The sequence below is a fragment of the Bombyx mandarina genome, chromosome 04 (genome assembly GCF_030267445.1).
Source record: "Bombyx mandarina strain Sakado chromosome 04, ASM3026744v2".
Lineage (NCBI taxonomy): Eukaryota > Metazoa > Arthropoda > Insecta > Lepidoptera > Bombycidae > Bombyx > Bombyx mandarina.
In genome coordinates, this window is record NC_143211.1 from 402,648 (window position 1) to 426,317 (window position 23,670).

At 39.6% G+C, this 23,670-nt stretch overlaps 2 protein-coding genes across 4 annotated transcripts in view; both read right to left on the reverse strand.

The window, feature by feature from the left end:
* Window positions 1-17,332, reverse strand: part of LOC114249488 (uncharacterized) — a 36,154-nt gene extending 18,822 nt beyond the window's left edge. The window contains exons 1-8 of the mRNA XM_089740426.1: window positions 16,803-17,332; window positions 16,229-16,360; window positions 12,643-12,731; window positions 11,271-11,363; window positions 10,428-10,485; window positions 5,875-5,964; window positions 5,373-5,503; window positions 1,821-1,851 (exon numbers count right to left, since the gene is read on the reverse strand). Of these exons, the coding sequence (XP_089596552.1) occupies window positions 1,821-1,851; window positions 5,373-5,503; window positions 5,875-5,964; window positions 10,428-10,485; window positions 11,271-11,363; window positions 12,643-12,731; window positions 16,229-16,360; window positions 16,803-16,952 (774 nt within the window). The 5' untranslated portion in view covers window positions 16,953-17,332. The remainder of the gene's footprint in view (window positions 1-1,820; window positions 1,852-5,372; window positions 5,504-5,874; window positions 5,965-10,427; window positions 10,486-11,270; window positions 11,364-12,642; window positions 12,732-16,228; window positions 16,361-16,802) is intronic.
* Window positions 17,333-17,461: 129 nt separating this feature from the next.
* Window positions 17,462-23,328, reverse strand: Bmcp (uncoupling protein Bmcp mitochondrial). 3 transcript variants are annotated; one of them, XM_028183071.2, is made up of 7 exons: window positions 22,984-23,328; window positions 22,425-22,572; window positions 20,029-20,233; window positions 19,407-19,664; window positions 18,820-18,909; window positions 18,479-18,652; window positions 17,462-18,329 (listed from the first exon to the last, which is right to left on the reverse strand). In XM_028183071.2, the coding sequence occupies exons 1-6, from the start codon at window positions 23,045-23,047 to the stop codon at window positions 18,533-18,535; spliced, it is 885 nt and encodes a 294-aa protein (XP_028038872.2). In that variant the 5' UTR covers window positions 23,048-23,328; the 3' UTR covers window positions 17,462-18,329; window positions 18,479-18,532. The 3 variants fall into 3 exon arrangements, with proteins under 3 accessions (XP_028038872.2, XP_089596551.1, XP_089596550.1); XM_089740425.1 differs by having other exon boundaries at window positions 17,462-18,346; XM_089740424.1 differs by having other exon boundaries at window positions 17,462-18,380.
* Between the last annotated feature and the right edge of the window lie 342 nt (window positions 23,329-23,670).

The following is a 23,670-nucleotide window of genomic DNA, read 5'->3' on the forward strand; positions in this document are numbered from 1 at the left end:
TGGTTTATTTCAGTTACTACACTGTTTGTACACCTCTTTCATTCATTGAGAGCGCTACTTGAATTAAATACGCTTTGAAGATAGCTTATTTCGATGAGGCTATTTAGATACATTTAAATTACGGTTTCCTTTGAGGCTGCAGCGATATCTATCCTCGGATAGAAGAAACCTCAAGCGCTACAGACATATTTAAGAAATCTTGTAGTTAAGTTTCGAAGAAAATCATTTGAACTATCAGCTTGACGCACCGTACAGCTAAACTACAAGAGGTTATTAGACATACCATATTTTGTCCAGGCTACTAATAGGTAAATAAGCAGATTTGGTCGAACTACCATGTAATTGCCTAAAAGTCGATGGATTTGTATTCATCAGCAGAAAAATTATATTATGGTGGTGGTTGGCTGATTACTTTATTTTTAGGATATCTCAAAATTTAGAGTTAAACTACAGAATCCGTATTAAACACATTGATTCTCGTACAAATATGTGAATCAATAGCGTTACTGACTGAGAGAGTCTGATTTTAAATATCGCCAATTATACCCATCGGACTTGCGTTGCGTACTACAAACTCGATTTATCAATATGCAGATTTCAAAAGAACCACCTGTATAGAAGTATCATTAGCGACAAAAGTGTTAAATAAATTAGAAGAAACGACTTCTAAGGTTTCCGGCGAGACGTCCGCCGGATTGAGACAGCGGCTGAAACTCTATCCATACGTAAATATAACGACGTATCTTTATAAAATGACATAAAAAATGGTGGACTGCTTCTCACATACTTGTCTATGGCATTTTAGACCACCATATCACGCTGGCTGATATTCCACACAACCACCAGTTGAAAATCACAACTGCTAGGAAATAGCCACTGCCAGATAAAAGTAAACAACGACAGAAAATACACAAACAGACCCGACAACCATTGTAACAGTTTGGCAAAGAATCTTCTAACTATACGAGATAATTTAACACTGTTTTATTTAGTTCTATAATATATTTTTTTTTGTTGTTAATGCACTGTCGAGTGTACCTATAATTGAGGTGACATCTACGATGAACATTTGTTAATTGTTCAATGTTTTGTATCGATGATCACTTTGTTGGTGCAACTTAATAAATAAATAAATAACACTGCTGAAAATATGGCAAATATTAAACTTAAATCACAGAACCTAACAGACTTAACTTAACGTGATGTCAGTATTTGATGGTCTTAATGTAGCAAATTTCAGATAATGAACTTATGAACCTGACAAAAATATAATTGAATCTAATTTACCTATTTAGAACCATGTATGTACACAGACAAACGCATCAATTGACCTTACCTGCAAACACTCATGGAATCCGTTTAAGTTTAGAGCATACAGTACAATAGTATATAGAAGTATTGATGGCAGATAATTAAATTAATGTAAGATATAAATTTATAGAGAACTTGCAGCGCTCAATCTCAGAGGAACCTCTGGTTACTAATTATCTAATTGTGTAGATGCACCACGAAGGTAATGCTTTAGGTGACTGCAGTCAGATCGGAGCAAATTCCATAATATCTAGAGATATCTAAAGGCCACTTGCGCACTTCCCTGTGCATTTTCGGAGATCATCATGGCCCTGGTATTAACTATCTTCAACACTACGATAAGATTCGTTCTTCAAACAAGATTTTCAATGAGTTTTTAGGGAAAAACATCAGCTAGAATAGACCTCTGGCATTGGCAATGTCCATGGTCGTTGGTGACCATTACCGATAAGAGCGGTCTTAAGCTCTCTTCAGTATTTGAGGACAGTAAAAATACAATCAAAACTAACCTGAAAACTTTTAACATGATGTGCGCATCGTCTGAAAAACAGAACGTTTATTTTAAAACATAGATGGAATCGTAAAACGTGTTTGGGTTATGTTCGCCGCGCGACGATTATATGTCACGAGGTCTTTAACCCAACGAAATAATAATAATAACTGGGAACAAATCACGCACGCTCATCCGGCCCCAATTCAGGATTCCCTGTGTTATGGGTACCAAGGAACTGACATACATTTTTATATACATTCAAATATTTACATATAGATAATAAACACCCAGACAAATAAACTTGGTCATCACACAATATTTGCTCAATGTGGGAATCGAACCCACGACTGCTGCACCACCGGCTCAGTCACGAAAATATGGAACCATTTGAAATTTTTTCGATTAATATATAGTGTAGCTATAGTGATCGATCCGATAATCCATTCATCCCTGTTCGACACATTGTTTACCTCACACTAACTAGAGCGTTTGAAGACAGTGAACGATTTATCAAGTCTCCGAGGACTTATAATGTTTGCGGAACGTTTTTTCTTCGATGCGTGGACGATCTCACGGCCTACCTGGTGTTAAGTAGCTACCGGAGCCCATAGAGATCGACAACGTAAATGCCGCCACCCACCTTGAGAAATGACTTCTAAGGTCTCCGTTTTTACAGTATAACGGCTGCCCCGTCCTTCAGTCCGAAACGACAGAAATGGGCAGGGGGTGATATCTACCCGTGGATTCACAAGAACTCCAACCTCCAGTAATTACGCAAATTATAATTTTGCGGGGATGATTTTTATTACACGATGTTATTCCTTCACCGTGGAAGTGAATTGTGAATTTGTGAACATTTGTTAAGTACGTATTTCATTGGAAAAATTGGTACCTGCCTGCGGGATTCGAACACCGGTGCATCGCTACCTACATATGAATGCACCGAACGTTTTATCCTTTAGGCCAACGACATTCCGGCGCGCATCAGAAATTGACACGCGCATACAATGTGCGGCACAACTTTACCAGATATGATTTTTTTTTAAGATGTCAATATAAAACTAAAGGTTAATGTGTGTAATTTGTTATGAATGTGTATAGTAAAAATATGAAACTAAAATGGGAATAGCAAGCGTATCGGAACACCTAATTGTTTCTAACTTTCGAACATTCACGAACATTCGATTTCGTATCTCGATGTGGGGAAGCGCTCACGTTCTGGTGTCAACGGACCAATGAGACAGAGGACGATGACGAAAATAAAATTGACCTAATTTTAAACGAGGAATTTATTCTTCCTGAATAAAAATCTCATAGTCAAATACTCGTAGTGTCTGGAAACAAAACAAAAGAGAACAGAGACATTCAACTGCTCACGGGTGATCGTTTACTTCGATCTACTTGGCTACTTGCTGCTTTAAGATCAGACAGAGCTCTTCTACCGACATAATAGAGTTGGCGAGCGATTGAAGAGCTATCCCTCCGGGAGCCGTGCTTTTTGGTCGCTCGCCAAAGCTGCAGAAGGAAACTTCTGCAGGTCTAGTCTCCCACCACTGCGCAAATCCGATGACAATCTGGCCCACAGCGCGAAAGAGAAGGCTGACCTTCTGGTCAAACTCTTCGCCTCGAACTCGACTGTGGACGACGGGGGTGCCACACCACCGAACATCCCCCGGTGTGATAGCTCCCTGCCGGATATCTGCTTCACACAGTGTGCAGTCAGGCGGGAGCTCCGACTCCTGGACGTCCATAAGTCGAGTGTGCCAGACGGCATCCCCGCAGTGGTTTTGAAAACGTGCGCCCCTGAGCTGACACCTGCGCTAACGCGTTTGTATCGCCTCTCTTATTGCACTAACAGGGTTCCGTCTTCATGGAAGACCGCCCACATCCACCCTATCCCCAAGAAGGGTGACCGGTCGGACCCATCGAGCTACAGGCCTATCGCGATAACTTCCTTGCTTTCCAAGGTGATGGAGCGAATTATAAATACACAACTCCTGAAGTATCTTGAAGATCGCCAGCTGATCAGTGACCGACAGTACGGTTTCCGTCACGGTCGCTCAGCTGGCGATCTTCTTGTATACCTTACTCACAGGTGGGCTGAAGCCTTGGAGAGCAAGGGCGAGGCTCTTGCTGTGAGCCTTGATATCGCGAAGGCCTTCGACAGGGTCTGGCATAGGGCACTTCTATCGAAGTTACCATCTTACGGAATCCCCGAGGGTCTCTGCAAGTGGATCGCTAGCTTTTTGGATGGGCGGAGCATCACGGTCGTTGTAGACGGTGACTGTTCTGATTCCATGACCATTAACGCTGGCGTTCCACAAGGTTCGGTGCTCTCCCCCACGCTTTTCATCCTGTATATCAATGACATGCTGTCTATTGATGGCATGCATTGCTATGCAGATGATAGCACGGGGGATGCGCGATATATCGGCCATCAGAGTCTCTCTCGGAGCGTGGTGCAAGAGAGACGATCAAAACTTGTGTCTGAAGTGGAGAACTCTCTGGGGCGAGTCTCCGAATGGGGTGAATTGAACTTGGTTCAATTCAACCCGTTAAAGACACAAGTTTGCGCGTTCACTGCGAAGAAGGACCCCTTTGTCATGGCGCCGCAATTCCAAGGAGTATCCCTGCAACCTTCCGAGAGTATTGGGATACTTGGGGTCGACATTTCGAGCGATGTCCAGTTTCGGAGTCATTTGGAAGGCAAAGCCAAGTTGGCGTCCAAAATGCTGGGAGTCCTCAACAGAGCGAAGCGGTACTTCACGCCTGGACAACGCCTGGACACGCTTTATAAAGCACAAGTCCGGCCTCGCGTGGAGTACTGCTCCCATCTCTGGGCCGGGGCTCCCAAATACCAGCTTCTTCCATTTGACTCCATACAGAGGAGGGCCGTTCGGATTGTCGATAATCCCATTCTCTCGGATCGTTTGGAGCCTCTGGGTCTGCGGAGGGACTTCGGTTCCCTCTGTATTTTGTACCGTATGTTCCATGGGGAGTGCTCTGAGGAATTGTTCGAGATGATACCAGCATCTCGTTTTTACCATCGCACCGCCCGCCACCGGAGTAGAGTTCATCCATACTACCTGGAGCCACTGCGGTCATCCACAGTGCGTTTCCAGAGATCTTTTTTGCCACGTACCATCCGGCTATGGAATGAGCTCCCCTCCACGGTGTTTCCCGAGCGCTATGACATGTCCTTCTTCAAACGAGGCTTATGGAGAGTATTAAGCGGTAGGCAGCGGCTTGGCTCTGCCCCTGGCATTGCTGAAGTCCATGGGCGACGGTAACCACTCACCATCAGGTGGGCCGTATGCCCGTCCGCCTACAAAGGCAATAAAAAAAAAAAAAAAATTAATAAAAAGACAGATCCTACAATATTATGTTAGTTCTATCAGTCGTAACAGTAAAAAAACAGTATTCTTCATTATATTGAAAATCGAATTAAGATTTTTTAATTGCTCTGAAGCGTGATGCTAATGCTCCCGTTGTTAGTGAAATAAGAAATTGCGCAAAATTAAAAATATAATAATCAAATATTTACTCTACAAATAAGTTACTAACTTACAGAATTAGTTCAGAACTCGACGCCTTTATTTCAACTTTCTTTATCATTTCTGGCTCTTGGAAGCAATCGCAAAGATTTTCCTCAGTTTGTTTTAGTGAAACATCTGAAATGACCACGAGAGCTGGATCCACCTGCAAAATTTGGTTTCATATTTATTGTATTACATTCTGTTAATGGAATAGTTTATAGATTTCTAATTCTGTGTAAAGCGAATTCATTCATTCTCATTGTCTGAATTCATGCTATCTCCCCTTTTAATGGACGTCATGACTTTTAACTACACATATTACAATTTATAGTGTATACTTTAGTGATATACTAGTTGCAAACCAGCTCATATCAGTTGATAACAAACAGTTGCCATTGTAATTCTATAATCGAAAGCGAACTGTATGAACTCGTAAAGAGGCCGGTGCCTTGAACGATGTTTATCGACTTTTTTCTGTCGACTACGATAAAAAAATTAGATGTGGGAATAATAAGTAAAAACAAAGTGACGCACTTTTTCAATTACCAATATATCCGATCCAGTATCAAAATTGCGATCTGAGTCACTAATCTTTTCTGGTCCAATGGAATTTGACAGTGTATCCTAAAATGAAAAGAATATTAGCAAAATACTTCTTCGTACACATTGGTCCAAAAAATTATTTTTATGCTTATACCTAATACTTACATTCATGCTTTTTTCAAAAGACCTTGTATCTTCTATCACTTAAAATTTGTATTTTAAGACTTTGTGAAAGAAACACGTGGTTATCTGTTGTAACTTGAACTACATTCGTAGGTAATCCACATTATCTACACTAATCCATACTAATATTATAAAGGTGACGGTGTATTTGTTTGTTGGTTTGTCCTTCTTTTACAACGGCACGAATCGAGGAAATGACATATTTTTTTTATGTTTTCGTTTTAGGTGATTGACATACGCCACACGGAACTTTTATTATGAAATATTAACTGAAACTTTTCCTTGACGACGCAAGCGAAGCCGCGAGTAACAACTAGCAGTACCTACATAAAAATGTCTAGCGCGGAATTCGTTAGCACTTTGTAATCGACTATACCACTTATACTAAGACTCATTCAGACTCCGCGAAGCAGCAACGCATACGAGAGAGATTCATGTTGACGACCTGCAATTATTATATTGAACTCCAAGATTTTATTATATTATTTGAAGATGTTGTAGAGATTTTGGGAGCAACGACATGGGAAGATGTTCCACCGAGCGGATGAAAATACTCGGTAGACAGAATGTTATTATTTTTTCCTATCTATGCTGATAGCCTTGAGAGGCTATATCAGCGGAACCTTAACTAGTAGGTGAGCTCATGGGGCTCAAATCTGACGACGTTGCTAACACGAACCCTAGCAAGAGCCGTGCTTCGCAGAATCTACCACCGGATCGGAAACGCGACCCACTGAGAAGATCCGGCGAGAAACTCAGTGGGCTGTGTCTGAGGGTTAATTTACTCATCGAGCCCTTCGTCGCAAGCGACGGGTTCGACAAGAACGGTGACCGGTGCTTGAGGTACCTAAAAGCACCGTTAGTGGATCGGGAGGATCCGAAATGACGTGTTTGGGGCGACGTCGACTGCTTTCCATTCTTTCTGCAGGATCGGGAATGAGATGAATGTTAGGGGAGACCGGGGCAAGATGAGATAGCTAAGACAAAACTCGCTGTACAAAGGCAATTATACTCTTTAATTAAATTCTTTAAGAAAATAAGTAACACTTATACATTTGTTTCTTAAAATTAATAATTTTATCAAGCAAAATCACAGAAGTTTTTTGACAAATAATGATTAACGATAATGTGGCGAATTTCCCGTCTTGCCCCATGGACGGGGTAAGATGGGAAATGGTACGGGGCAAAAGGAGTACGTATTTTAATCGGGCAGACAGCGTTCACAAATGTGTGCCTCGTCGTCTTCTTCATCTACTTCGGCACAGGAATCGTGTGCCCAACCATGGCAAATACTGCAGATAGCCCAACCCTCGGTTGACTCTTAGTATAAGTAACCACAATAGATGCCGGCCCAGTCACCGTCCTCCAATTAAGATGAACTATATTCCGATTCGATTTTTTTGGCGAGTCTTAGCTTGATGATTGTTTTCAGTTCTGTTTATCTTCTTATTTCCAACTTTGTGTATTCGTTTTTTACGTCAATCTTCTCCTGCCATGTCGGTTTCTTCATTAAGTGGGCTATCTATATGATTTCGCTGACCCAACTGATAAGCTATTACACGAAGCTATTTTCCAGTTAACCGTGCTTCCTGCATACTTAGTAGTTACCGGAATCAGTGTCGTCATCCACAGTATCACGAGCTTTTCTTACACGGCGGTGGAACATCATATGTAGCAGAGGCTCGAGGAAGCCCCATCCTGTTATTAAGAACCCATAAGACCCAGAACTTCAGGGTCCCATTTGCCACGATCTGTTTTTCGTTTATAGTTCCCAACCATTGTATCTGAGAAAAAAACTTTGTGAGAAAAGCAACGATATATCTTGCTTATGTAGAAGTTACAACAATATGTACTTATACTTTTTTTATACCACTAAGTCAGCAAAGAAGCTTACAGTTCGCCTGATGGAAAGCGGTTACCGTAGCCTATGGACGCTTGCTTAACCAGGTTGCAATACTATAGATAGGTAAGTGGGTACACAGAAGAAATTATTTAAACCACAAGGAAGGGGCAAAACGGGATAGTATTCCGTTATGCCCCGATCATTGTGCCCCGACCCACATGTATCCAAATAAGTTGAAGCAATTCTAATCTTAAATCTTACCGGCGCAAACATCTAATCTGAATTTAAAGTGTTATAGTACTACAACACGCTGAGGATTAAAACATTATATTAATTCAAGTACTTACATGTCTGCACATCAGTTTCTTAACCAAAAACCGGATAAAAACACTTGCAAAATCAGTTTTTTTCCTATACAACGCAAAAACGATATCCAATACGTTCGCTTTGCTCGGACGCACTTGCGCAGTCTGAATTTCGTGCAAATGGCGCCGTTACCGGTCCGAACACGATTACCATTCATGGACAAAAGCTTATTTCCCGTCCTGCCCCGAACTTCATCTTGCCCCGGTCTCCCCTACATTTCGGAACTTGTATATATGTAAACCCTTCTTGATAATGTCGTTAGCGAGATTCAGGCATCTGTCAAATACTATCTTTAAAAGAATTAATAAAATCAAAATATGACAAAAGCTTGAACCTCGAAAGATCTCAAGACCTTTGTAATTTCCAGGATTCTGTCGGCTCGTCTCAGTTCTGTGGCAAAAAATTTGTTAAATATTATTTTATTTCAAATCATGACTCAAATTATGACTATTTATAAAATGTTTTACTTTTTTCATTTTTCAGTAACACCTACTCAATATTTACTGTACCTCTACGCTAATATATATTCTCCAGAAAACTGTAATCAAATAGATACAACTTGAATTTAGCAACCCTTCTTTGCTTTGTTCTATGTCGCTTATAAATACCACCACAGCTGGCAAAATCAGATTTTTATGTTCTATAATCAACCGGGGAAAGGACTTCATGGTGTATCCGCAGCCCTAAGACACATTACTCATGATTAATCTTATATCCACTCTAACTGTCTATCGAATAGAACTGTTATGGTTACCGAGTGATCGACTGTTTTCTCTGGCATTTTGAAGGCAAAAAAAAACAATCAAATCTCAAATAGTTAAACTTTATTCATATAATCAACAGAACAATAGTCAGTCTTCCCTACACAACATATCGTCATCGGAGTCCATCAGTCTTGGACTGGTGCAATTCGAAAATGACTGTCGACTCAGATCCAAGCCGTCGCAAGGTGGCGTAATGACGTCAGTGATGCGGCGCGCCTTGCTGACGTCATGGCCATGACGACTAGGCTGCTTGCGAACGCACGCGGTTGAATCATAAAGAAACATATCGAAGTCTTTATCTCCAGTAATGGCGTGACAATCAATTTTACACATTTCCGTTACTGTTCTTAGCTGAAATTTAAATTTTAAACGATAAGTTATTTTTGAAAGGCTTAATATAAAAAAGTAATAATTACACGCGTTTCTTTTTCTTGGCAATCGGGCGCTAACGGTGTTCGCAGACAACCATGGCGATCAGCTTAATACCATATTAGTCTGCGCCAGGACCCTCGCGCTGCTACACATGTACTAAGAAAAGTTTTCATCAAAGTCCTTGATTGATCAGCGCAGCACTCTGGACTTCGGTTAAGACAGGCTGTGATAGTTGCAACGATTTAACTTGAATAAATCTACAAGAAGAAGGAGGCAATATCTACCTTTTCTTTGGAATGTTTTAGCTGCCTCCTCAGTTCCCTGATCAGGTCATCTTTGAACTGCGAGTTAGACTTGAAGACCTGGCACTTGTCTTCCAGTGCGAAACACAGCTTTCTAGCCTCGTCGACTTCCTTACTCAGCAAAATGTTTTCATTACGAAGAGACAGGAACTTGATGCTGCTGCTCTGTGTTGGTTTCGTAAGACATAAAAAAGTGTTTGCGAGAAAGAAGATAAAAGAATTTGATAATGTTTGTAAAGAACTAATCTATTTTGTTAGCTAGAAGGCAACAGCTGCGTTTGAGCCATCTGCTTAGCGAGATTCAAGTAATAAAGATGGTTTTGATAAAGATCAATGATACCTTCAAATCCTCTTCAATTTTCTTAATGTGATCTTGGTATTTAATTGTCCCCTCGACTTCGAGCACTGTTAAATCTCTAACTGGCTCATTGTCACCACACTAGAACCGTTTACAAAACCGTACATTTTAAATACATTAACCCTTTTGTTATACTTAAAATACGCGGTTTTGGCTACTTACAAATTAAATAAAAACAAGTGAGAAAAATCGTAAAAGAGACATTATTTTTAAAAAAAAATACGTAATAGTATTCAATGATGTCTAAGTATTGTACAACAATTTTTCTATGTTAAAATTAACAGTTTAATGGACCAATGCGTATACCAATTAATCATATTACGATAGTACAACCATAAATACCATGAACCACGTACATCAGTTCCGATGTAACACATCTGCGCCATCACTTCAGCGTCTTTTTTCGGTATTTCCCTAAAAAGCAACGAATATATAAAATATGTATATTTTATCGTTTACGCTAACAGACAACAAAAGGTATTCTCTATATAAATGAAAAACAATAATCATAGAAACTTCATGATCATGATTCAGCTGGACTAAAACAATAGTAGCTAACTTACTCGGAGTGTTGACTCCAACCTTAGCTTAAAACCTTTGTCTGCAACCCACTTTTTGCCCCACCCTTTCCCTTCAAACCGAAACGCATTACTGCTTCACTGCTGAAATAGGCAGGGTAGTAATACCTACCCGTGCGAACTCGCAAGAGGTCCTACCGCCGGCGGGATTCGAACACCGATGCATCGCTACAACCGGACGTCATATCCTTTAGGCCACGACGACTTGCAGCTCATAGCTATCATGTGTACCTTCTTCGAGAAATCTCCGATTAGACAATTGGAAACGGAAATAACGCCGAATATTTTTTGTTTTGTCGGGAAGTCATTTATAAGAAATATTTTCAATTGCCTAGTATTTACAATTGGCAAGGACGTGGTCGCTGTTTACGGTTAAAACCACTGTTTATTAGTTAAAGTGAGATAAAGAATAAACCTTTTCTTTATATTTATTGCATAGACGGATGATCTTGGGACATATCCAGTCCAAATCTCTAGTATAACGGCCGGTCCGACCTTTTAAGCAACACGATCGTTTCCCTGAGAAATAGGTAAATTGGTGGTACCGCCTGCGTGGGTCCAGAATGCACCCGACTACCAGTAACAACGAGTACGTGCGTTGGTGCAAGGCCCGATACTAACGGCACGCGGTACTGGCTGACGGAGAGCTCGTTCCTGAGATTCGAGATCTTCTCTTCGCACTGCTGTATATCTTTGTTCAGCTTCTGGATCTCTCTACATAACATATCGAGGGATGAAAGGCTATTTGGTTTAAGCGACAGGAGGATTTTTACAACTTTACAAGAAACTCATTTAAAGTTAAAATTTGGAAAAGATATGATAACAATAAAACTTCTTCAGATTGAATTGGGTAAACTTAATTGAACTTCAATTAAAAGCATCGAATTGTTGATACTAATCTATACTAATATTATAAAGAGGAAAGATTTGTTTGTTTGTTTGTATTGAATAGGCTCCGAAACTACTGAACCGATTTGAAAAATTATTTCACTGTTTGGAAGCTACACTATTCCCGAGTGACATAGGCTATAATCTTTTTTGAAAAGAATTAGGCATCCTTAGTAAAACTCCAATAATGTAACCCAAGGTGTAAAAAACATACCTAAAATATTCTTTACATCGCGTGCCCTGCGAAAACTATTGATGATAGAATAAAATAATGTACTACGACTTTGTATAACACATTATTATTTACAAAAAGTGTCGTGACAGCATATGTCTAACTATTATAGTTATGCCGCAATAAGTGTTCTTTTACTTTAAAAAATAAAACAACGTCGTTGAAATTTTTGTTAAAGACCCGAGCGGAGCCGGAGCGGGCCGCTAGTACCGCTAGTAAAATAAAACGGAGCTTTATTTTCAAACATAAATGTCACGTATTAAGCGAAATGTCGCTTAAACCAAATAGCTTTTCCCACGGCTCCATATTGTATTAACGAAATTCGTACTGATCTTAATTACTGTCATTCAGCGCTGGCAGACGCAACGATTTTATACGCAAAATATTAAAAGCAAAGTTATTGTGAAATCAATTAAATATAATAGGTAATCTGAAACGTCCATTAATTTCTTGTATTTGGAAGAAAATGTATAAGATAAGCTAGGAATCATGGCAAACACATGTGGCATGCACATAGTGTGTTGATTCTTAAGCGAATTGCGGAAATCCCCATTATAAAGTGCAACATTTGTGATATCAACCAACGCTTCATTTCAGCGTTGTGTTGGGCGCGTTGCAAGTTTGCATGGGCCAATGCTCGGTCCCACCTGATACACCTTCATCTAGTCTAACCCTTCAGAGGAACCACGCCTTTCCCTTTGAACAATAAGCATTAGCTCCAAGCACCTAGGTTAGTAAATTTGCCTGCTAATTTATGTCAATGATAATCTGTCTCAGCATCCTGCTCTTCCGTCCGAGCCCCTAATAAAGCCGAATAGATTAATTAACGTATTTACTAATCAACTAATTGCACTAAAAACTATAATAACTAACCTCTCTTTTGCAAAAACTTCATTCTGCAGACGCTCGTTCGAACCTTTCAAGTCCGTCGCATTGTTACAAGACGGTTGTTTCTTGTAACGCTGTTTGATTATTACTTTTTATAGATAATAATTACTATTCCGAATGTATTACTGGCTGTCACTCGTTTTATTTTATTTTATTTATTGGGTACCAACGTATTGTTATACATCAGCACAGAACGTTACATCTCGTTTATGTATTACATCTCTCAACATTACGTTTCACCTCATTAACTAATAATATGACCTTGCCTGCTCTTAAATGCTTAAATGTCTTGTAAAATGTACATGCCATCAGGCAATAATCATGTTAATACCGGCACATACTTTCCATCTAATTATGTTACGAAACTGAGTTGAGAAGACGTTACAGTCGAACCAAATTGGTGTGGCCCGTGGTCGAAGTAGATCAGTTTGCGTGGAAAAATAGTTTTAGCAGTCCGTCAACAAATTCCCATCTGAACGAGTCAGGTTATTCTACGTAGTGATTACGTAGCGGATACCATTTAGTGTGCTAGGAGAATTGACCGCAAAAAGATTAGTATGGACTGATTAAGTCCATTGCAATTTATAAGGATTACGATGCCTCATGAGTATTCTGAGAAAATGTTTGAGATGACCCAGTTTCGGACTCGCAGCCCCTGCGACTGGACCAGAGTCTCCTCTACTGCCTGAAACCGCTTCAGTATTTCAGAGTGCGCTTCCAGAGATCGTTGTCGCCATACGGTTCTTGAATGAACTGGTGGAGGGTTCCACGGTGTTAGCCACAGTTAAATATCGTTCTTCTACCGAATTTTGAGAAGCATTATCTCTAGTAGACGCAGCTTAATTGCTGATGTCCATGAACGATGATGGTCACTCACCATCGCTGAGCCGTATGTTTTTGTAGACAAAATAAAAATTTTTTTTTCAGGAAACAATATTATAAATCTTCCGTAAGATTGATTCAATTATATTATAAGTAATGAATGCCACAACATTCAAAAACTGACATTATACGTGTAATGGGTGCTACAAGACATACCAGATAATAAAAGACAAAGGGAAATAAAGTAAAAATTTATAAAATAAAGATCACAAAAACGAATAAAAAAAACAAAACCAATTAAAAAAGCCGTACAAATTTTATAAACGTAATTAGAGTCTGTAATGTTTCCCTTTCATTCTTCTGGTTACTTTTCTCGATTCGTCTGTTTTATAATCGCCTTGGTCAAGTTGATTTTGAGGCCTAATCAATACGTAATTTATAAATATAATTCATACAATTTTATTATACTAAGACGTTAAAGTAATAAGTTCTACCAAAAATCATAAATAAATTATATGTAGACGCAATAAAGTATTATTATATTATAAATGTATAATAATATGCTCTCTGGCTAGGTGGTGCGATGACCTCAGAACGGTGACCGGCAAGAAGTGGTTGGGGAGAGCCGTAGACCGGGCTCAGAGGTGTGGATTGGGAGAGACCTATGCCCAGTAGTGACGACTGTGGGGTGATGATGATGATGATGATAGTATTTCATCATAATTAAACACTATTTGTGCGTATAGATTTTTTAAATTTACGGTATAGGTAAGTAGTAACAATATGTCGATGACTCGTAAATACTCGCTATTTTATTACTGAGTACTTATCATTAGATAATATAAGCAGACGGGCTCCCCAGCGACGCGACCCCCTATACTAAGCTACAGGATCCGACAGACACCGTGATGACAGTTATGAAACTGCGGCTGCGTTGATAGTCCTGCCTTCAAGCGGACAGGTTATTTATGTTTTGACGCTATTGTCCCCCGCAAGTAGAATGCTTCTTGATACATTCTTGAGACAAACTTAAGATGATTTAAGAAATATAAATATAATCAATCCGAACTGTTTTGAACAAGCTGCTTTCGTGTTTCCTACATACTTAGAATGACATTGCCTAGATTAATATCCCTATTTTAAATAATTAATCTTTTTTTTTTTATATATATAGGTAAGCTACTTTTGTCGTCGGTGTTAAATCACTGAACTATTGATGAAATTCGATTTAAAACATTCTATATTCCGGGGATTTTGCGAGAGAAGTATTTATTTCTGACGATGACAACCCACTCTATGGTAAACTATGGTAAAGTACGAGTATCAATATACACGAACCACTCCATTGTCCCGAATATGTCTGATTCCGTGACTTCGAAGAAATGTATGCCGTCCAGCGTGCAGTGGTCGAACTCGCGGAGTCGGCGCAGCACCTCCACCAGCCCGCGCACGTCCGACTCCTTGCGAGCCAGCCGGCGTCTCAGGGCGGCTCTCTCGCACTGCAGCTCCGAAACTATCTGGTGCGAGAACACTCCTCAATACTCGCCTCCTTATGCGGAGCACTGCACTCGTGTGTAAAGTGAATCCAATCCACGGACATTGAACACATATAGCTAAGTATTTATTTTTATATATATATACAAGTCCTACCACCAGTAAATACGCATTATAATTTTGCAGGTTTCATTACACGACTAGTTGTACCCGTCCGCTTCGCTGAGCATTTAAAATTAACATTATTATTTCTCACCCCCACAAAGATTCTCATCATTAACGTCTCCGCAACTGGTGTAGGGAGTCCAACACTCATATAAATATTAGCCTATCCATTAAGTACATGTATTTTCTATATGGATACCAAGTTTCAAGTCAATCGGATGCATGGTTCAGTAGTTATAACGGAACATCCGTAAAAACCACTGTAGATAAATATATTATAGTAGGTATAGATAAAGGAACAGGATGTTACGCGTTTTTTTTAGAAAGTAAAATCTGAATAATCGATGTATATACCAGTGAAACACTACAAAATATAGATTTTCGTGTAAATTTCCTGAAGATTCGAGCCTCTTGTATCGAATTAAAAACAAAACTGACTGGTATGAATATAAATAGTCTAATGTTAACAACACTTAAAAATAACAAAAATTATAATTTTTCGTTAAATAATTTAAATACGCAATTTACAGAATAAGAATAGTAGAAATATAGATTTTTCATTTATTACAAATAATTATTCATTTTTATCTTAGAAATACCTACAGCTATCAGTTTGAGGCCGAAATAAATTATTTCCCATACATTTTCGAGATGAAGGTCGACTTGCGAATTGCTTAACAAGGCAGGTTCTATTCGGCGAGTCGAAAATCATAAAAATACTATTTTCTAAGGACACTATTTTCAGATAATTCCCTTTACTTATACTTTCAGACTTTACCATTTTCTGTGATTTTGTGATCAAAGGGAAAGGTCCTAAGTACAGGTCTTGAGTGACAAAATGTTATGGCTCACTCGGACTACCGCAATAACGCGGACCTAACGGAATGTGTCGAATTTTTTTCAACTTGATGCCTTTAGCCATTGCCTAGAAAAAGCGTCTTAAGTTTCAAACAGACTGACGACTGAGCGGTCTTATTACGAAAACACTGCAACTGTATAAAATACGCAGAAGTCTTGCCTCAATAACATAAAAAAAAACATTCCCAATGAGTGACAGCCAGCTAATTAATAAAAAAAAAGGAAACCTTACTTCAACGTGTTTCCGACGTTCATACAAGAGTTTGGAAGTGGCCTCCGTCTCCAGATCCTCTACAGCCTGCACGAGCAACGTGTTCTGAGCGAGGAGGTCGCTCACCCACGACTTCAGGACGGCTACTTGCATCTAAACGCATCACACTTGCGTTAGCAGGACTTTAGCTTGATTAGATCGAAAAGGTATGTAGTATGTAGACTCCCAAGAGCCGTCCTTCGCAGAGTCTACCACCGGATCGGAAACGCGACCCACTGAGAAGATTCGGTGAGAAACTCAGTGGGCTGTCTGTGGGTTGATTTACTTGTCGAGCCTTTCGTTGCAAGCGACGGGTTCAGCGCGGACGGTGACCGGTGCTTATAGTACCTAAAAGCACCCTTAATGGATCGGGAGAATACGTAATGACGTGTTTAGAGTAACGTCGACTGTTTACAAGTCAGGTGGACTGCCAGTTCAGCCAAGGTTCAAATGAAGAAACCTGTTGTTCAAATGATGTTGTGACCTTTCCCAAGTTTTATGTCCCGGTTTTTTCTACTTAAATTTATTGGTTTAATGGCGCGAGTCTCAAACTGACCTGCGTCTTATTCCCGGCCCCGGCCTCTTCGATCCGGGCCAGTCGTTTTTCATAAACCACCTGAACCTCCCGGAGTATCGCGAGGGTGGAGCCTCTCTTACACTCACATACGTCACGCTCGGCATCACAATCTATTATATTTTGATTCATTGTGTAAATAAAAACACATTTGTTTTACTTTGATAAAGTTCAGTACGATCTGATTGCACGTGTCAATTGTGATAGACGTAACATTGCTAGGTTTGTGTAATATTCTCTTTGATTAGAGAAATGTACCGATTTAATGACGAAAAGCAACCGTTTCCCATCAAAAGAGGTCTGTGTCGTCAACTCAAGGTTTATTTTACAAAAAATAAAAAAATTCCCACATTCAAGGATCGCGAAAGGATCCGTCTGTAACTTTGGCTAGGAGCGCATGTTCGCGTGGTGATGTCCACGGGCCACGGCACAGCTCTAAGAATTTCGTTTACACCAATATAAAGTAGGTATGTAATAGTGAGGGTGACCGGCGGTCCCACGTCTGCTTCCCGGAGCCGCCCCGGGACACAATCATCAGCATTGACTGATCTACTACAATTAAATCGAAAAACACTCCTTTCTAAAGTGGGTATATAATGGGTACATACACTAAGTATTCACTAAAATATGAAAACAAGTAATAAGTGTTGTAACACATATATTTATAGATAACACATAACATTAAAAACAATACATATATATACAGTCAGGTTAGTGCCCGCCGCGACTGCTGGCGAGGGGCCGCACCGACACTGCAGTATGCCTAGTGCAAGCTTTTTAACGTCCTCGATAGCGTAAAAGTTTACTCAGATATGTATGCAATTGGAACATTTCCCTATGTTTGCCGCTAGGGGCGCTGTTCCAACTGCAAACAAATTCGAATTAACTCTTACGCTATCGAGAACGTTTAAAAACTCGCAGTAAACACAGTACACTCACTACTTGATTGAATTCATTCTCAGATGACAACCGATCACACGACATTCGATCTTATTCATACTTCAATGTGAATACATTTTAGCTTACCCTTAACAAAAATAATAAAAGCATTTATTTGGGAAATGATTTCAAATATTCGAAGCGACCTATTCATTCAGCTACTATTACAATATACACGCTTTTTGTAAAACCTAACGTCTAGTTATGAACCTTACGGCTCAGTAAATAAGGACAACACTGGTGGTGCCAGTGTGCCCGAACGGTTCGCTTACTAACTGGTGCCACTACTCAATTAACTCAGCCCTTTTACATATTTTTCTGCTAAAAATCTATTGATATATATATCAATACATTCATTAAGCTAAATAACCTAGTTAGTATCACAATGCATATCTGACTACCGCGCCTGCCAGCACACGTGCACAGTGACGTCACTGTGCTGCCTGTGGGTACCGAGCCACGCCCACCTCCCGTAGACTAGAAGTAATCTCGCGCCGTGTTGCTCACTAGTAGACTCAACTGTGTGAGCAGCCGCGTGTGGTGTCCGCCGCGGGAGCCCCGGCATCAGGACTGTGGGACACGGATTACTGGGGGCTCAGGTAATGACTTGCGTCTAGACATCTAGAATCCATTATTTTTTTATATTTATGTGACAAAATTTGTGTAATGGCGGCAAGACAGTGTCGCCGAAGATTGAACAAGCCAAGATATCATCTCACCTTATCGTTTCGTCGCACGAGTGCGCGGACAGCAGCGCGGCTGCGTGCGGAGTCCTAGTAGAGCTGCTTGAGTTGCTCGTACGTAATGAAGAATATGATGTTCCAGGGCCCCATCCGCAGCCACGTCGGCACGAACCCCTTGTACAGCGCGCGCGCACCCTCGCTGCGCACCGTCTGCACCACACAACACTATACTTTATGCGACTATATACAGTACAATATCCGTACGCTAATTATATCTAAAGCACTCCTAAAAAGATATAGAGAGCTGATTTCAATATAGACAGTTTAGTGTTGAACTTCTTTCCGCAAAACAACACAAATTACTACATTAGACTCACCTGCAGGAGACAGTCGACGGTTCCTTTGTATATTATTTCATTTGTCCTTATTTTGTGATCTAAGACTTTTCTTTGGTTCATTAACCGCGTCTGTAGAGAAATTTAAATCAAGTCAAAAGAAAATGTTTATAAATAAAATAAATAATACTATAAAAGACTAACAAATAGCTAATAATAGTTAGCTATTAGTAGCTAACAAAAAACTAAAAAAAACAAAAAAAAAGCGTGGGAGGCCTTTCAGAATATTATCAAAATAACCCTTCTACTCTTATCTGTTCATAAAATATTCTATTTTTTAGTTGGATTTTCTATAAAAGTGTATTTTTTAAGTTTTTTTAAACTAATATTTATTTTTCATTTTTTAGTTCAATTTCAATTTTTACAAATTTTTTTTAATATTGAATTGTCGTCGATCCTTATTAAGTATACCAAATTTCGAGTTAATTCGCCGTTTTGAAGGGGGTCAAAATCATGTTCAGAGATTCCGTTACATATTAACATACATAGACGTCTGAAGCTAATAAAAGTGTATTAAAAATATAAAGTTTTATGTGAGTAGTGTGTCGGATGGCCCTAGTGGTATGTACCCGCAAGACGTCTAGCGGCGTGCTGGCCACGGCGCTGCCCAGCGAGGCGAGCAGGCTGGACAGCAGGTGGTTGGGCGGCGAGTCTCCGAGCGGGCCCAGCAGGCGGCGCTTGGCGGCGTCGTACACGGGCAGCTCCACGGCCGCGATGACGGCGGCGCGCTGCGACGTGGGCCCCACGCCGCGCCACAGCCCGCCGCGACCCTCCGTGCGGTATATGTCCAGGAAGCAACGCACCAGGTTGCGCTTCTCCTCACCCATCTGCGCGACAACACCACTTGTAACCACTTCACTCCGTCTCAACATTACCACATAAAATAACATTTGTATTTTAATGAACGTAAAATGTGACGAGACCTCGCGATCTACCTAATGACGACCAGTTACCGGGACCCATTGAAGTCACAATGAGGGACAATAAAACGTTGAGTTGTATTCTTAGTTTTCAAAGACTTCAGAACTCTGGCAATAACGTGCATTGTTTGCCTCGCAGCAGAAACAATCAGAACTGTTTTGGCAGTTAAAAATATGGGAAATACTGCTTGCTAGACGATGGTGAGAAATAACATTATAAGATAAATTAGTAAGTTAGGTTTGGGTAATCTACGATGTGTCCGAGGCCTACCTGCATCCGCACTTTTAGTACGTCGGTAGGGTTGGCAATAGCACTGGACAGTCCACCCGCAAAGGCAGCACAGAAAGTGTTCGTAGGGAGGTGCTCCTTCGTTCCACCGTCCGCTCGTCTCTTGGCGAGCGCGTTCTTCAGCGTATAGTAGGTACCAAACTTAATCGTGCCATACGTCGCTTGTCGCAGCACCGCCGGCCAAATGCTGTTCGTATAACATTACTAATGAAGTAATCAATTTTATTCGGCTTTTTTTTTGTTTTTACTGCCCTTGTAGGCAGACGATCACACGGTCCACCTGATGGTGAGTGGTTACCGTCGCCCATCCCAAATCTACTCCGGTGGTGGGCGGTGCGATGGTAAAAACGAGATGACGGTATCATCTCGAACAATTCCTCAGAGCGCATACCTCAGGCTCTACATAAATTGACTAAGATTAGACTTATCAAATCAAATCAAATCAAAAAAGTTTTATTCAACATAAATGAAAGTACATACTTGTTGAACGTCAAAAGAACTACCGCCAATTCACAAGAATTAGCCTCCGTCCTGAGAAGAATTGGCAAGAAAGTCAGCGGGCATGTCTTTTTTTTTTTGGAATATTAGATTTTTATTTTTTTATTTTAAATATTAGTTTTTTTTAAATATTCATTTTTACAATAAGTAATTATAACATAACAATTATTACAATATTGAAATGCCCGGTGCTCCATACAAGTTGTTACTAATTCTGCCCGAAAGAAATGCATCGCTGTTTGTTAAAGAGCATATCCAATACAAACGAGTTTTATAACCGTCATAATAGATCTGAACGCACAATATCGAGATCATATATCGAATCGTATGTTCCATGGGGAGTGCTCTGAGGAATTGTTTGAGATGATACCGACATCTCGCTTTTACCATCGCACCGCTCGTCACCGGAGTAGAGTTAATCTATACTACCTGGAGCCACTGCGTTCATCCACAGTGCGTTTCCAGAGATCTTTTTTGGCACGTACCATCCGACTATGGAATGAGCTCCCCTCCACGGTGTTTCCCGAGTGCTATGACAAATCCTTCTTCAAACGAGGCTTGTGGAGAGCATTAAGCGGTAGACAGCGGCTTGGCTCTGCCCCTGGCATTGCTGACGTCCATGAGCGACGGTAACCACTCACCATCAGGTGGGCCGTATGCTCGTCTGCCAATACGGAAAAAAAAAAAACTTGTAATTGTTCTATTTCACAGTGAAATCTAAACAAGTATTTAGGTCCAACAATAACTTTGGCATAGGGCCAATGAGAAGAAAGCGTTTACTAGGAAATCGTATTGTAGGACACAATGTCGCTTGAAAAGCACGTGTTTTCTTTTTACGCGCGCTATGACATGCCCTTCTTCAAACGAGGCTTGCAGAGAGTATTTAGTGGTAGACAGCAAGTTGGCTCTGCCCCTGGTATTGCTGACGTCCGTGAGCGACCGTCACAACCCACCATCAGGGGGCCGTAACTCGTCTACCTACAAGGGCAATAAAAAAATATAACCCCATAGTCATTGCCAAATCCGATGACTAAATATCTATTGTCGGCACTGAGAAAACCCAGTTGAAGTCCGTTTCTTTGGTAAAATGATTTGGTGTTTAGGATCTGGGTGTACAAATCCTTGTCTTGAAGGTGTGTTTCTAGCAATCATGCAATGTAGAAATTCTTAACTTGGGACCCCTGTATGTTTTTAACTAACATTGATTGCAAATCAGCATATGGTACCGTTTTGTGTCAATATTTATTTTTATAGTTCACTGTGCATCAGAAACAGTGGTACAAGCCCATTCTTGACACTAAAAGTTTCTTATTCAGTATAGCAAACAATATTTCTCTATGCAAAGGTCAGATTTCAACAAGCAGCTCTTTTTATTGATAAGCTTTATAACCCATGTGTCGATAATAGATAGTCCTTACTGCCACAAGAAGGTTACAAGATTACAAAGATGTTACAACATAAATATGTGTATAAAATATTCATTGTCTGCTGATAACAAATCTGTTATCATTACTTGTTATGACTGAACTTTATCAATATAAAAACATTTACATCATAACAGTGGATTTTTGATAAATACAACTTGGAGACAATCTTCCAATTACAACTAAATGAAAAAAAATATATTTATAATTAAAATTATTCAAACATATAAATTAAAAGTTATAAGATAATTTGATAGGTAAGATATCGAGTGAACTATTTAATCATGCAACTAACCTAAGATTCAAACAGTAAGCAAAACTTTTCTCTATAAATGGTTAAGATTTGAACATGTCGTCTTTGACTTAGAATAGCTTCACCCCTACTTCCCAGGGGGCAGCACCATTCATGTCCAATGTTCAGAAATAAAGGTTTCCATTGTTTCTATTCAAACTTACCCACAATATAAAGCCTTGACACCCTCTTGCTTGGAAGTTTTGATGATGCAGTCCACCATCCCAGTATACCGTAGTTCAACATGACGAGGATCTATCTTCTGTCCTTGGATTTGAAGACGAGTTTTGGTTGTATCGATAGGGAATGTGCCTAGAAATAAATTAACGATTGTCAATTCTTTATTCCATTTTGTTTTATAATTTCTAGCAGTGCACATGTGTATTGTATTTTAGAGGATTGGGTTATACACTAATATGTACTAGCCAGACTTGGCCTAGCCTGCTCTTTGTGTTAATTATATATTAGTAAAACACTTTACACTTCTAAGCAGTATAGCCAATCTTGTAAAAAAACTAAGAGACAATCTTCATATCTCAAAGTAGACATTAAAATTATAAGGTACCAGTCTCAATTGTATTTCTTAAACTATCCAGTGGTCATATGAAAGGGACTGTGAAAAGCTAAGTGGAAATTAATGATTATTGTGCTATCATTTGGTCAAGGTATTTAATCCATATTAAGAGGTTATAATTCTTTTTATATTTTTCTAAACATGCTTACCGAATTCTGCAACTATGGACGCTAATCCACCGTAAATAAACGGTCGCCAATTACGTTCTCCCATTACACGAGAAATACAATGTCACAATTTAATATTATTTAACACCGGCTGAGCTTTTATTATGAGTAAATTAATTAGATTTAACGCATTATGTCAGATAACTCTTACACTGCTCGAATTATCGTATTTTTTTCACATACAAATGTTATTGGTATTTAATAAAACATTAAATAACAAAACTAAAAGATTTTCCATACAAAACTAAATATCCTGCCTCACTGCCTCTCAAATATTGTCTCAAATATATTAAGTGTATAGTCTATGTACCTATTATGTGTATAATCTATGCTGCCTCATACACGACACGATCTTCTGAGTTTTTGGCGGGAACGCGAGGAGTGAAGTTGTGTGATTTGTTTTATTTTGTCTATTTAGTGTTTCTTCGGGTTTAAATATGTAATAATGGTGGTTTATTAACTGTCTGTGAAAGTGCACAAATGTAGGAAAATGAAACAAAGCCGCTGGATGTAACTTCTCGGGATCCTCCAAAAAGTCCACTAAAAGATCTTAGTAAATGACCACCATTTTACTGAGATTATATTTCATCCCATATCGTCTCATTTCATTTCATTTAATTTCATCCCAGTTAATTAATGTCTCAAATCATCTTCATTTCATTTCACTCC